Source organism: Pinus tabuliformis, chromosome 8 (assembly GCF_031772625.1).
Source record: "Pinus tabuliformis cultivar Carrire ecotype Pingquan chromosome 8, CPIR1, whole genome shotgun sequence".
Classification (NCBI taxonomy): Eukaryota; Viridiplantae; Streptophyta; class Pinopsida; order Pinales; family Pinaceae; genus Pinus; species Pinus tabuliformis.
The window spans coordinates 2,019,801,412-2,019,816,866 of NC_142294.1; the positions used below are offsets into that span (position 1 = coordinate 2,019,801,412).

The 15,455-nt window shown below is 36.2% G+C and overlaps 2 protein-coding genes, 3 non-coding genes and 1 pseudogene across 5 annotated transcripts; 1 reads left to right on the forward strand and 5 right to left on the reverse strand.

The window, feature by feature from the left end:
- The first annotated feature begins 1,279 nt into the window (after positions 1 to 1,279).
- LOC149244524 (wall-associated receptor kinase-like 15) lies at positions 1,280 to 5,591 on the forward strand. Its single transcript, XM_089368022.1, has one exon. The coding sequence runs from the start codon at positions 2,523 to 2,525 to the stop codon at positions 3,021 to 3,023; it is 501 nt and encodes a 166-aa protein (XP_089224148.1). The 5' UTR covers positions 1,280 to 2,522; the 3' UTR covers positions 3,024 to 5,591.
- Positions 2,068 to 2,504, reverse strand: LOC149244525 (flavanone 3-dioxygenase F3H1-like). Its single transcript, XM_089368023.1, has 2 exons — positions 2,380 to 2,504; positions 2,068 to 2,291 (listed from the first exon to the last, which is right to left on the reverse strand). The coding sequence occupies exons 1-2, from the start codon at positions 2,445 to 2,447 to the stop codon at positions 2,078 to 2,080; spliced, it is 282 nt and encodes a 93-aa protein (XP_089224149.1). The 5' UTR covers positions 2,448 to 2,504; the 3' UTR covers positions 2,068 to 2,077.
- An 853-nt stretch (positions 5,592 to 6,444) lies between the features above and the next one.
- LOC149244526 (succinate dehydrogenase subunit 5, mitochondrial pseudogene) lies at positions 6,445 to 8,676 on the reverse strand (annotated as a pseudogene).
- Positions 7,853 to 7,954, reverse strand: LOC149244527 (small nucleolar RNA Z103). Its single transcript, XR_016246891.1, has one exon. It is a non-coding gene; the product is annotated as a small nucleolar RNA Z103 (small nucleolar RNA).
- Positions 8,484 to 8,588, reverse strand: LOC149244528 (small nucleolar RNA Z103). The gene has a single exon (XR_016246893.1). It is a non-coding gene; the product is annotated as a small nucleolar RNA Z103 (small nucleolar RNA).
- Positions 8,677 to 14,888: 6,212 nt separating the features above from the next.
- LOC149244529 (small nucleolar RNA Z103) lies at positions 14,889 to 14,990 on the reverse strand. Its single transcript, XR_016246892.1, has one exon. It is a non-coding gene; the product is annotated as a small nucleolar RNA Z103 (small nucleolar RNA).
- Positions 14,991 to 15,455: the final 465 nt, after the last annotated feature.

A 15,455-nucleotide genomic window follows, 5' to 3' on the forward strand; every position in this document is an offset into this window, starting at 1 on the left:
TTTCTTTCCTTTCAGGAAGGAAATCACATTTCAATTTTTGTTTTCAAAATCAAGATTATCTGGCTTCCAAAGCGGAATTTTGTACTATCTGATGGTTTCTTTCCTTTCAGGAAGGAAATCACATTTCAATTTTTGTTTTCAAAATCAAGATTATCTGGCTTCCAAAGCGGAATTTTGTACTATCTGAAACTTTTATATAGTCTCATAATACAATGATATTTTTTTTATTGTGAAAAATCAAAGCGAGTAAAAGTTACATGGTTGATTGGAAACAATGTTGGGTTTGGGCAAAAGTTATATAATCAATTAGAAAACCCAGTTTTTGGAAAGACAAAAAATTTACTAATTAATTAATGGCATCACAGGAGTTGGTGTGCACTTTGAGATGTAAGATGTGTGAATAGGTGAGGCTGCATGCACATGGTAAAACAAAAATAGCCTGATCAGTTTACTCTGATAAAAATAAATTAGTGCCTGCTGTAATCAGATATTCAATACTAAATATTAGAGTATTTGTTAAGGCAATGGGAAAAATGTGATATTGTATTGAAGGCTATTTTGTTAAACATTTTAATATAGGTAAATTAGATAATAATAAAAAAAATTAAAATATATATATAATAATTAAATTAATCTAAATTTATTTTAATTACAAATCTGCTATAAAAATTTGACAAAAAAATATCTGTTATATAACTTCATTAAAATATATATATATTAACAATAAAATGTTTTGATAATGCTATACACCCTATCCTATTCTCCTTATAGAAGCAGGTCTTTCTCCTATTGAGAGCCTAGCTATGCTCAGGTTTCTGGTGTACAAGCACACGCTCAATAACATAGACAATCATAGACTTCCTAAGCTAGCTTTAAATTCCAGCCAAAACCACCTAAGGCTCAACCGAGGATGGCATAAGGACACAAGGACCTGGTTAAACTATTGGGAGATCAATGAGAATGATGCTTTGCAAAACATAAATAACATTAAAGATATTGTTACTTCTAAGTTCAAAGAAAAATTGTGGTGTGAGAAAGATTTAGCGTCTAAAAGAAAATTAAATTATTATAAGAGGGTCATCAACCCCACCCTTGAAGATCAAAGGTATCTCTCTATTTTAACTGGCTCAAAGAAGAAAATTAATATAGCAAAGATTAGAACGAATTCTCATGAGCTCCATAGTGAAACTGGCCGTTGGGCAGTTCCTAAAACACCATGGATAGAAAGGATCTGCCATATTTGTGAGAATAGGAGCATCGAAGATGAAAACCACTTCTTCTTAGAGTGCCCTGCATACAACCACATTAGATCTCAATTTCACAACCTTTGTTACAATACTGACCTTCCTAGCCTTTTACAATGCCAAAATTATAGTGAACTCGGGAGGCTTCTCTCCAAGCTTTTTGAGCATAGGAATAAAATCTTAAATCAAAATAAATAATTTGTCTTTTTAGGTCCGATAGATCATTATTTGGTCTCAGCGGACGTTAACCATCATCATCATCATCATCAAGTTACTGTTACTGTATTATTAGGCCGACAGGCTTTTCTTTTAATTTATTTTCTGTTTGACATCTAGCACAGCATTTGTAAAACACTTTGCTACGGTATCTATGTATTACAGAGGAGCACTACCAGGGCTTTAAACATGCCATCTGACATCTGTCTAATAACTTGATAATGACATTTGTCTACCTCGGCTCCATTTTCGGAAGTGCAGCTCCATTTTTGGCACCTTCAATCACTGCGAATTTTCTGGTGCACGACCTAAGGAAAACTGGACGCGGAGCAAGGTTTGAACGTGCCATACAACTTTAATATAAAAATCTTGGACTCGGACCACCAGCGCCGTGATTACCCTGCAGGAAATCTCACATTCTGAAGTAAATACTCCAAGACGACACCCTTGTTGCGGTTAAAACTGCCAAAGTAGGTAATATCAAAGGAATCAAGCAGGTTCTGAACGAGGTTCAGATTTTATCTCAGGTAAACCACATAAATTTGGTTCGATTGTTGGGCTGTTGTGTTGATGCAGAGGAACCCCTCCTGATCTATGAGTACATTCCCAACGGGACCTTATTTGAACATCTCTACATGACCTCCGGAGGAAGGTTCCTGGACTGGAGAACTCGCTTGAATATTGCTCTTCAAACTGCAGAAGCACTGACTTATCTCCATTCCGCTGCCTACCCTCATTGCTTCAGTTTCCAAACCCAATGCCTCTGATATTATCCCCAACCGCTTGCATGCTAAACCCATCAGGGATTCCCTGTATTTCTCCACAATCTCCCTGCAAATACACAACTTAAGTGTCTAATTCATATGAAAAAAAATTGAAATCAATTTATAAGGGCATGCTGGGGGTGGATGCAGGGTACCTCCAGTCATCGGGCTTAACAAGCCACCTGGTGTAATCACGCTGTTGAAGGGGACCAGAGAAGTGCATATTTCTCTCCAGTCGAGAACGACTTCCCCCTGGAGATGATTGTTCACCACAGATACTCCATGCTTTCCACCTCTCATGCCGTATTATCTCCATTCCACTGCCTACCCTCTAATATATCACAGAGATGTCAAGTCCACAAACATCTTGCTTGACAATAAAATGAATGCCAAGGTTTCAGATTTTGGGCTATCCGGTCTAGCAGAGTCAGACCTGTCACATATCTCCACATGCGCTCAAGGGATAGTGGGGTATTTGGATCCCGAGTATTACAGAAATTACCAGCTCACTGATAAAAGTGATGTGTATAGCTTCGGTGTGGTTTTGCTGGAACTGCTGACATCGCAGAAGGCCATTGATCTCTGCAAGGAATCTGATGATGTGAATCTGGCAGTGTATGTGGTTAATATATCAGAACAGGGAAGGATCATGGATGTTGTCGATCCTCGGTTGAAGGAGAACGCTTCGCAAGCTGTTCTGGAAAGCATGAAGGAAGTGCCGCTTTTAGCGATGAGTTGTTTGCAGGAGAGGAGGCAAGAGAGGCCCACCATGAACCTCTACCATAATTTTGTAATGTAGGCAATGCAACTAAAATTCTCGTTGTCCTCTGGCCAAACGACGGTTTGAGCTGCTGGAGTTTTGATGGCTTCGTATATGAACATGGTTAGGATTTTGGATAGCTGCTTTCTAGATTCACAAATTTGGTTATAACTATAAACCTGTAAAATCATGAGTTCAATATGCTCTATTTGCACCATAGCGAACATGACAAATTTCTTAATTTGAAGCATATCATTATTTAAGATGCCTAAAATTGACTGTTGGAATCATGACCTTATAACCTGAAATTCTTGAAGAGGACAATGAATAGGTGTCCTTATGGTCGATATAAGAATAGGGTCAAACTGAAAATCACTTTTGTCCTTTCTAGATTCACGAATTTGGTTATAACTGTAAACCTGTAAAATCATGAGTTCAATATGCTCTATTTGCACCATAGCGAACTTCATGACAAATTTCTTAATTTGAATCATATAATTATTTAAGATGTCTAAAATTGACTGCTAGAATCATGACCTTATAACCTGAAATTCTTGAAGAGGACAATGAATAGGTGTCCTTATGGTCGATATAAGAATAGGGTCAAACTGAAAATCACTTCTGATCAGTGCAGTGACAAGCTTGTTAATGCTTTCACATATTGGAGCTTCTCCTTAATCATTTATTTCCAATCCTGTAGACTATTATAGCAGCAAGGGAGCATGTAGTAGGAATGATTAGAGACTCTAATGGATTGGTTAAAGAATAAGCCTTATGCAGATCTGTTCCAAGACATACTCCATTGTAGCATTATGAAATTGAGTTTGAGGGAAATGTTAGCATAAGAAGACATTCATATGGATCTGCGACAACACCAGAACCATAAGCATCTCCAATAATCATGCCATGCATTAAAAAACATAACATATCCCTATGAACTATCGCTTTGTTGGAGAACAGGTTTTCTAAAAGAACATAAAGGTGGAATATATTGGGACAAAGGAGAAAATAGTTAACACTTTCACCAAACCACTACCGTGTGAGATGTTTGAGTGTCTTCGACAAAAACTTGGGATTCTCCCAAGTTTAGATTAAAATGCTTTTATCTAGCAAATCTGACAGGGGCAATAGAGGCAGGTAGATAGTAGTAGGCATATTGTCAGGGGAGTCACTCTTTGCCATTGGTGTCAAAGGGGAGAAAAAGAAGTTTAGCAAGATCTCACTGATTTCAACCAAAGCAACACGAGGAGATGCCTCGCCTTTTTTTACCAAAATGACATGGAAAATCATCGTGTTTTGAGTCCAGACCATCCATGTTGGATTCTTCTCATCAAGTTGATTCCAGTGGTATGTGGCACAACCCAAGAACCCTCACGATTTGCGAGTTATGCCAGTTTGAAGATGAAGAACCCAAGTTGTGGATAAAAACCCCAAAAGATGATGATGTTGCACCCTATCATTGGTCAAATCCTGAAGATGAAATTTTCATCAAAAAGTATATGGTCAAAATATTTAACAAGAGGTCTGAACGATTATTTTTGAATTTATCAAATCATGAAAGGGTCTTTGACTTCAAGTAAAATTAAAACCTAAACTCCAAAAAGGTGGAATGAGCTCATTTCTTGGGTCTCAAGCTTTCAAAATTCCAATTTTAATTTATGAATCTCCCTCCAAAAGGTGCAATTTTGCTACCCTTAGAATCCCCTCAAATAACTATATAAGGACACATGATTTCATTGTTGGAGATTGTAATTAGATTCAGTCTTCATAATTACCTTTGTGCTTATGACATTGAATATTTTTGTAAAAAGAAGAAAAAGAATTATTATTTTAATCATGGGTTTCATGCTCAAATTGATTTGTCTTCTAGGTCAAGCATGTTCATGCTTCTAGCATTTGTCAAGTGGGCTTAGCGGCCCTTTTATTTCTTGTTTTTATTTTGCCCGGCGCCTTCGCTCTAGTAGTGGCTTTGGGGTTCGCTGACCAGTTTCTTCGTTGTTCTCTTTTTCTTCAGAGCCTGCATCTACTCCCCTTTTGGGGTTTCTGCTATCTGTTATCAGCCTATTTCTACAGGATTTGTGCCATCCATGATGGGTTTTGCAGACAGGTTTGAAGTAGACTGCCTATTGCTGGGATTTTCATGATACTTTTCGTGGGATTATTTGGCGGGCCTGTGTTCCCTGTATAATGTATTTTGTATCTGCTAAATTGATAAGTCACTGCCTGTTGTTTGCGCTATATTTGATGATTCTTACAGTTTCCTTTGAGGGGCCTACACGCTTGATATCAGTCATAGTCAATTCTGGCAAATGCTTTGAGGGGCCTACACTCATGATATCAGTGATAGTCAATTCTGGTGGTCCATGCTATATGATTATGTCAACATCTTTATTTTAATATAAAAGCGTGATTATTTTTCAAAAAAAATATTTCTTTTTCTTTTTCCTGATGAAATGTTGATTACTCCGAAATAGTCCTGAACATTTCTAGATTTTAAAAATTTGAATCCACGAGATTTGAGCCTATAATTTGATATAAACTAAATTTCACACAAATTAATTAATCTACACCTCACAAACCACATGAATCTAAATCTGATTTAACACCACATACTCTGAATCTAAATCTGATATAAACTAAATTTCACACAAATTAATTAATCTACACCTCACAAACCACATGAATCTAAATCTGATTTAACACCACATACTCTGAATCTAAATCTGATTTAACACCACATACTCTGAATCTGATCTGAATCTGATTTAACAGATGCAGTTTTTAAAATTAATCTATCCTGCTAGTTATATGGAGTGATTAACCTGTAGTTTAAAAATCAATCAACGGTACTAGCTACAGTAGTCCCAAAGAAATAACCTCAAACCTCACAAAGCCCTGCACCAGGAAACTTAGATCATCCTTGTTATAAAGCCTACTCCTAATATATAGCGGTTTCTGGAAACGTCAGTTATAGTGAACCGAAATGAGGTATTGAAGGAGTTTGTATCTGGACTTTTTTGTACATATGTTCTCCTAGTTAGCGTGTCTCCAAATAAATAGCATTGAACCTAACTAAACGCATCCTTGGAATAAGGCACTTAGCCGAGCCTTCAATGAACCCTAATGGATAAGGGTTCGTGGAAACCCTAATTGTAGTAATATTTTGGTTTTTAACGATCATAATCTAAATATTATCCATAGTTCTGGGTTGGTAATCGAATTTTTTTTTAAAGAGTAAATGCATCAAAGTATACAGAATCAAATTGTGAATCTATGTGAATTGAAAGTAAAACCACAGCATATTAAGGAAAGTGGAAAATGCACTTGCTCAATACTAATAATCCAATGAAATAACTAAGTATTGTGATCAAAAAACCAGGTCTCTTAATTCTCAAAACATTAAGAGAAAACAACCCATAAACAAAGATATATAAAAATATATCCTTTAGTCCAACAATCATAAACAAAAGCGAATATAAACAGTGACCATATAACCGAAAAAACTGTTCTGCCCGCATAGCAGCAAGATGCAGAGATAAAGACCATATACAAAATGACCAAATAACCAAGATTTTTTAAAAGTATGGAGGCTGATCCGATTCGAAGACTTTTTTGAAGGACGGAAGCTAATCTGACTGGATAACCTGATTGGGTGACATTTTTTAAAAGTATGGAGGCTGATGACCTGACTGGGTGACCTGCCCGTTACCATTATATGCCACGACTCCAGAGCCCGCTGTAAACCTTTTTTAGAAAAGTAATCTGTTTCCACATTCCTTTCCCAGTCAGGTATAGCTTTAACAAGGTTAACTACGTTGTTCAATGTACGAGCCAGAAAGTCCAGATGTGCCGAGAAGTGTAACCTTTCCCCGTTCTGCGTAAGCCCACTAACTCGCATCTTTATGTATATCGTGTGACGGCCTAGCTCTGTTTCAACTTTCTTTCTCACATAGGTTTCATCCGGGCCAAATGCGTCCAAGTAATTGCTGTAACGTTTATATGCAGCCCGTAGGGCATCTTGAACTTCCTCTGTCAAAGGTCTCACATTCTCGCCTGTCTGCCCAGTCATTTCATCTAGCTCCATTCTCAAGGATTCCAAAACTCTAGAGAACTGCTCCACTGCCTCGGCTGCACGCTATGCATTTGCTAAAGCTTCCTGTCCAGCCTTATCATCGGTTTTTTTTGACAATGCATTCATAACATCAGCCTGTACAGGGTCAGGAAGCTCCTCCCAATCTGCAGCCAAGACATCCTCGAGGGAATTCTTAACATCAGGGTCTGTTACTTGGGGTAATGCACTTATGTCTGAACTAAATGATCGTATAGGAGTTTTGACCGTAAATGGAAGCCTGAGATCTTTTCTACCAGCCCAAGCATCCTGTGCCACATGAGAAGTTATATTCCGAACATGTTCATGCCCCCCAACTAGAAGTGTTGACAATATGTTTGCTCGCAAAAGATGCGCTCGTACAGGCTTCAACCTGGAGGATGTGCCAAGCCTGGCCGCAAATAGACTCGCCATTGCTCCCTGCCTTCCAACAACCAGCGACACAGCACATTAACAATATATGATCAGAATGGCCACTCAGTTCTGGGCTGGTGTTGCTAACATATTGTGATATGTTGATCAACATATTACAGAGCTCATTGTAACAAAAACATAGCAACTTGATTTCAAATCAAGAGATGAGCATATTGAATATATTTGTTTTTCATTTTATGGGCCTCGTCCATTTGAATCCTGCGCATAAATGCCCTTCCCAAGCGCCAAACAGTAAGTGGCCATCACGTTAAAGATTATCAGAAATTCCAAATTAGAAAACAAATAAATAAATACGAGCGTCCACAAATAAAAAGTGAAATGGGAAGGGGATCAGAATCGACTGGCTTGGACTGCTCCGAAGAAGAGCAGAAAACAGTGGATGATATCATAGTCGATCATTTGGGGAAAGTTATTTCATCATTTCCCCTTCCTCAGTCTCGCGCACACACAAACCCTAATACATATTGGTCTCTCCCGAGTCTCGTGCGCACACAAACCCTAAGCCTATGGTTTCTGCAAACCTTAATTGTAGCGAAAGATCTTAGTTTACAAAAACGACAACCTTGCTGAAGATTGGAATGGTTTTGAAAGTTCTCCGTAATCCAAATTCCAACAAATTTTGTATAACAGAATATGGATGCTGCTCGTAACATCTTCATTGAGATATTTTCGTGAGAAGAAATGGAAACCAAATTATAACAAGAAAGGATACAGAAGAAAACTATTTGTTTAAAAAATAAAAAGCCGCCAATTCTGACTTAGATCATTCTGAAACAAAATCAAGAACCTCGTCTGAACAAAGGCGTATACAATTTCAAAAAAAATCTAAAATGATGGCATCAGGTTAGGGATTCCAAACCATAAAAATTAGACTAAACATTAAATAAATAAAAGGGTGAGATCATCCCAAAAAAAACCAAAAAGAGAAACCACATTAAACAGAGCGCAATGAGAAGAGGGATCAGAAACGACTGGCTTGGAATGCTCCTCCGAAGAAGAGCAGAACGCAGTGGATAATATCAGAGTCGATCATTTGGGGAAAGTTATTTCATCATTTCCCCTCCTTGCGCTAAAGCACACACCCAAAACATAAATATATTTACAGCCTACGCAGTTAAGAAATCACGAAACCCTGACCTCTAGCCAACTACGCACCTTCTACCTGAGAAGCTTCTTCCATGATTTCCATCAGCGTACTTCCTCCGCCCATATAAGATTTGAAATCCGAGTGTAACCTAAAACACTAAAACCCTAAAAACCCAAAAAATATTCTCCTCGTGCGCCGCTACAAAATTAATTTAATTATAAATAATTATTAGATAATATGTTATAATATTTACCTATGCAGAGTTAATATTTATATCTAATGTTATTTTAATTAATTAATTGATTTGATTTATTTCAAATTAATTAATGAAGAAAATATCATATCAATAAATTTTTATAATTAAAAATATTGTTTCCTTAATATATTAATTTATTTTATAATTAGTAATAATAATAATTTATTTTCTAATTAGTAATAATAATAATTTAAAAGAATGTTATAATTTAGTTAAATTTTGTGATTTTTTAATGTGATAAAAGTGAGATCTATTGTGAGATAATTTTTTCAATGTTTATTATAATTTGAAGTCTATCAGCATTTATTAGCTATTCAATTTTTATAATTGTACTAATATATGTCCTCCTATATTTTTGCACATGAATGTTAAAAATGGATGATCTATAATTTTTTGGGATTTTGGGGGGGTTTGTTAAAAATAGATGATCTCTAATTTTTCGGGATTTTGGGGATTTCTTTAGGAGAAAGGCTTATGATTTAACTATTTTTTAAAACTGGTTAAAATTTGTAAAATAAAACATTAAAGTTAAAATTTCCATTAATTAAAAAGAATTATATATATATATTATTTTATTTTAAATTTAAATAAATAAGATGTTGAGTTTCTTCATTGATTAACATATATATACATATAAAGATATAAAGAGAATATTTTGTCATAATTATGTTGACATGATTATTTAAGCATAGAGTTTTCATCATTTTTATTTAATTATTAATTACTATTAAGTAGATATTAGGGATTCCCAATGGGGGTGATTATTATGAGGGCTAGTTGGTGGTGTCATGGGTCGTGGAGCCAAAGGGGCCTCCACACACCACACGAACACAATGAAAGCCGTCGGAACCCAGAACGGAACCCTTACCCCGCTCCCGGAACCCTTACCCCGCTCCCCGCAAGCAATGTTTAATATTGCACAATATTGCACAAGGACATGCAAGTAATCATTTGGGTGATGAGGGGAGTGTCGAGAGAGAACAAGGTGTGGTTTGTTTGAGTCCTTGCTCACGTTGTGGCTTGGGACAACGGAGCAAGACGAGTTTGTCAAATGCAGCTAGGAGGGGAATTGGCACCTACATCAAGTGTGGTCATGGGATTTGGGGGGAGACAACTTCTCTGTCCCACGTGAGAGCAGGGTGGTAGAGGGTGTGGCGACTCAACGAAGGGCAGGGGTCGATCGTCATGATCGGCAACGTAGCAGCGTGGGCCGGCAAGGGGGTGCAGAGTCTTTGGTTCTTGGTTCGAGGGTCATTCAACATTGTTGCATTGAAAATTGTAGAAACTTCCATGTTGGAGTGATTGGAAACCGCTGAAAGGATCCATTGCGAAGAACATGCAAAACTAGGAGCTACCTTGGATAAATTACACTAATTTCAATGCCATGTCGAGGAGCATATTGTGGTGGTCCAGCGAGAACAGAACTTGCTATCAGAAAAGATGGAAAAGCTCGAATCCTAAATGGCTCATTTAGAGGAGAGCGTCTAATACTCTTTTCGATCTCTGCTAAATAAATTAAATTAAATAAATAATAACAATTATAATTACAATTAATAATTAAACCACATTAAATTCATTTTAACTTTAAATTTAGCAAAAATATTTAATCCTTCTCAACAATTAAAAAATCAATTTAAGCGAATAATTATTCACCATCATTAAAATAAAATGGTATCCATTAACAATAAAATGTGTTACTATTAATATATGGTTATGATACTCATCCTAACATCATTAAAAATAATTGTATCAATAAAATGTTTGGCTAATACTATATCAGTTGACAATAGAGTGTATTGTTTATACACTTTAGAATGGCATATTGATTCAAATCTCACACGAGGAGTATGACCAACACCCTCGTACGCGATTCTGCCATTCCCAAAAATGCAGAAAGAAAAAAGAACATTAGTAGAGAAAATATTACATAATATACGTGCATTAATAGATACAGACCTTTTAAGCTGATCTGGCAATGGAGATGGATTTGCATCTAAGTTTATTATATATAGGTGTTTTAATACGTCCAATGAAAGTTTGTATCTGATATTTTTATAAATATAGTTGATTAATAGTTGCCAATGTGGTAGTACAGTGATGTGTGGTTTGATGGTAAGTTTATTTGAGCGAACCTGGAGACCGTAGTTCAAATCTCATCCATAGTTCAAATCTCATTGAGTACACTAGCTTGCTGTGATGGATGCTCTAGAAGCAGATTCCCCACCCCCACCTTGGCAGCACGAGAGTCTCGCTTTGCTAAAACCATAGGATATGCTAAAACCATAGAATCTTAGTATATCGACTCGCAAGTAGTTAGATGTACTCTTGTTGTTATAGTGGCAACTACGAGGATTGATCCGATGTAATCTTGGTGTTATAGTGGCAACTACGAGGATTGATAGATGTACTCTTGTTGTTATAGTGGCAACTACGAGGATTGATCCGATGTAATCTTGGTGTTATAGTGGCAACTACGAGGATTGATCCTCGGTCTCCCGTACTCTACTCTTGGTGTTATAGTGGTCTTGGTGTTATAGTGGCAACTACGAGGATTGATCCTCGGTCTCCCGTACTCTTGGTGTTATAGTGGCAACTACGAGGATTGATCCTCGGTCTCCCATAGATTAGGACTGGCAGTTACCCATTCACCATGTAGTTAAAAAAAAATATAGATTAGGACTGGCAGTTACCCATTCACCATGTGGTTAAAAAAAAAAATAGTTGCTCATGCAGTGTTAGAGAGAAAAGTTTATGATTAAGGTTTATATATTTATATATATATATATATATATATATTAATTAGGTTGAATATTGTTCGGAACAACAATCTGTCCATTGGCTCTCCGGTCGATTTAATAGAAAGAAGAGTTTATGGTTAAGGTTTATATATATATATATATATCGATTTAATAGAAAGAAGAGTTTATGGTTAAGGTTTATATATAAACTCTTCTTTCTATTAAATCGATATATATATATATATATATATATATTAATTAGGTTGACTATTGTACGGAACAACAATCTGTCTATTGGCTCTCCGGTCGATTTAGGTTTTGGCCATGTTTGTCCATATTCACGCTTCGGGTTACAGACTTGCTTGTCCACATGTCTGCGTTTGCTGCCGATTCCTTGAATCGGACCTGTGGCCTCTTCTTTTGTTGTCGGGGTCCGCACACTTGGACTCATGATAAGAGTTTCTTTTATCATCTGCAGCTTCTCTGTTCATGCCCAGCTGTTCATTTCTTGTTTCATGGCTGCCACGGGTTTCTCTTCGGCTTTACGACCCTTTTATTTTGTTTTTATTTTGCCTGGCACCTTCACTCTGTTACTGGCATTTGGGTTAGCTGACCAGTTTCTTTCGAGTTGCCTCTTTTTCTTCGGAGCCTGCCTCTGCTCCTTTTGGTGTTTCTGCTCTCTGTTATCAGAGTATTTTTGCAGGGTTTGTGCCATCCTTCATGGGTTTTGAAGATAGTTTTTGAATGTATTGATTGCCTATTGCTGGGATTATTCAGCAGGCCTGTGTGCTCTGTATCATGTATTTTGTATCTGCCAAATTGATGAATGACTGCCATTGTTTGGGCTATATCCGGTGAATCCCTATGGGATTTTTTTAGGCTGCCCACAATGGGATTATGCAGGCCTGTGTGCTCTGTATCATTTATTTTGTATCTGCCAAATGGATGAATGAATCCCATTGTTTGGCTATATCCAGCGAATCCCTATTTTGTACCTGCCAAATTGATGAATGACTCCCATTGTTTGGGTTATATCTGGTGAATCCCTATGGGATTTTTTTGAGGCTGCCCACAGGACATCAGTTTCATATCAGTTATATGTCACATGATTAGGTAAATATCTTTATCTAATAGAAAATTTGTTTTTTTCCTTTTAACTGAAAAAGAAAACAACAATCTGTCTACTAGTTAAATGTTGATACTCTTTACGATAAGAGCAATATGTCTATAGCATAACAAACACATTGTTTAGGCTATATCCGGTGAATCCCTATGGGATTTTTTTGAGGCTGCCCACAAGACATCAGTTTGATATCAGTTATATGTCACATGATTAGGTAAATATCTTTATCTAATAGAAAATTTGGTTTTTTCTCCTTTTAACTGAAAAAGAAAACAACAATAGACACTAGTTAAATGCCGACCCTCATATGTCTTTAGTATAACATCAATATGTCTACTGGTTAAATGCTGATTTTTTGGGATAGTTTAATTACTCTAAATGCCTCATTGAAATAACAACAATCAATTTAGTTTAATTAATTAAACCCCAAATAGTTAAATCCTGACACTCATATGTCTTTAGTATAACAATAATATGTCTACTGGTTAAATGCTGATTTTTTGGATAGTTTGATTACTCCAAATGCTGATCCTCATTGGAATAACAACAATCAATTTTTGGGATAGTTTAATTAATTAAACCCCAAATGCTGATCCTCATTGGGAATGTTGATTCTTTTTGGGATGGTTTAGAGTAACTACGATAACAATTAATAAATACAATAAATACTGATCTTCGCTGATCTTCATTGGGATACTGATCTTCATTCGGATACAAGAAGTGAAATTGGGATAACAAGTGAAATGCTGATTTTTTGGGGATAATTTAATTATTTCAAATATTCATTTTTTTTTAATTTAATTACTCCAAATACTCAATCTGAACCATTCCCATGAAATCTGAACCTATAACCTGATGTAGACTAAACCCCACAAACCAAACTATAACTTTGAACCTATAACCTGATGTAGACTAAACCCCACAAACCAAACTACACCTCTGGAATTACACCTCTGGATATGATTTACCGTTGAATATGAGTATTTGTTATATAACCTGATGTAGACTAAACCAAACTACACCTCTGGATATGATTTACCACTGAATATGAGTATTTGTTATATAACCTAATGTAGACTAAACCCCACCAACCAAATTACACCTCTGGAATTACACCTCTGGATATGATTTACCGCTGAATATGAGTATTCAACAAATGTGATTTAAAAGATATGATTTACCGCTGAATATGAGTATTTAACAAATGTGATTTAAAATTTAAATCAATCTATGCTGCTAGTTATATGGGATACTTAACGTATCGGTATAAAGATCAATCAAACTACACCTCTGTATATGATTTACCGCTGAATATGAGTATTTAACAAATGTGATTTAAAAGATATGATTTACCGCTGAACATGAGTATTTAACGAATGTGATTTAAAATTTAAATCAATCTATGCTGCTAGTTATATGGGATACTTAACGTATCAGTGTAAAGATCAATCAATGGTATTAGTTACAGTAGTCCCAAAGAAATAACCACAAACCTCACAAAGTCCTCGACCAGGAAACTTGGATCATCGTTGTATAAAGCCTACTCCTAACAAATAGCGGTTTCTGGAAACGTCAGTTGTAGTGAACCGATATCAGGTATTTAAGGAGTTTGTATCTGGACTTTCTGTAAATATGGATACTTGGATCTGGGAATATAGTTCAATATGTGCTCCTAGTTAGAGTGGCTCCAAATGAAGTAGCATTGAACCTAACTAAACGCATCCCTGGAATAAGGCACTTAGACCAGCCTTCAATGAACCCTAATAGATAAGGGTTTCTGGATACCCTAATTGTAGTAAAGCAACTTTAGTTTTAAAGGATCATAACCGCATTGAAAATTGAAATGCCCCCTCCATAATCTAAATATTCTCCGTAATTCTTGGCTGATGTTGCTAACATCATTGTGATATGTTGATCAACATATTAGAGAGCTCATTGTAACAAAAACATAGCAATTTGATTTCAAATCAAGACATAGATGAGCATAAGAAATATAATTGTTTTACATTTTATGGGCCTCGTCCATTTGAATCCTGCGCATAAAATAGCCTTCTCAAGCGCCAAACAGTAGGCCAATACATTAAAGAGATCAGAAATTGAAAATTAGAAAACAAATAAATAAATGCGAGCTTCCACCAATAAAAAGTGAAATGGGAAGGGGATCAGAATCGACTGGCTTGGACTGCTCCGAAGAAGAGCAGAAAGCAGTGGATGATATCATAGTCGATCATTTGGGGAAAGTTATTTCATCATTTCCCCTTCCTCAGTCTCGCGCGCACACAAACCCTAATACATATTGGTCTCTCCCGAGTCTCGTGCGCGCACAAACCCTAAGCCTATGGTTTCTGCAAACCCTAATTGTAGTGAAAGATCTTTGTTTTAAAAAACGACAACCTTATTGAAGATTAGAATGATTTTGAAAGTCCTGCGTAATCCGAATTCCAACAAATTTTGTCTAACAGAATATGGAGGATGCTGGTAACATCTTCATTGAGTTATTTTCATGAGAAGAAATCGAAACCAAATTATAGCAAGAAAGAATACAGAAGAAACGATTTGTTTAAAAATAAAAAGACACCAATTCTCAATTAGGTCATTCTGAAACAAAATCAAAAACCTCATCTGAACAAAATTGTATGCAATTTCAAAAAAATCTAAAATGTTGGCATCAGGTTAGGGATTCCAAACCATAAAAATTAGACTAAACATTAAATAAATGACGGG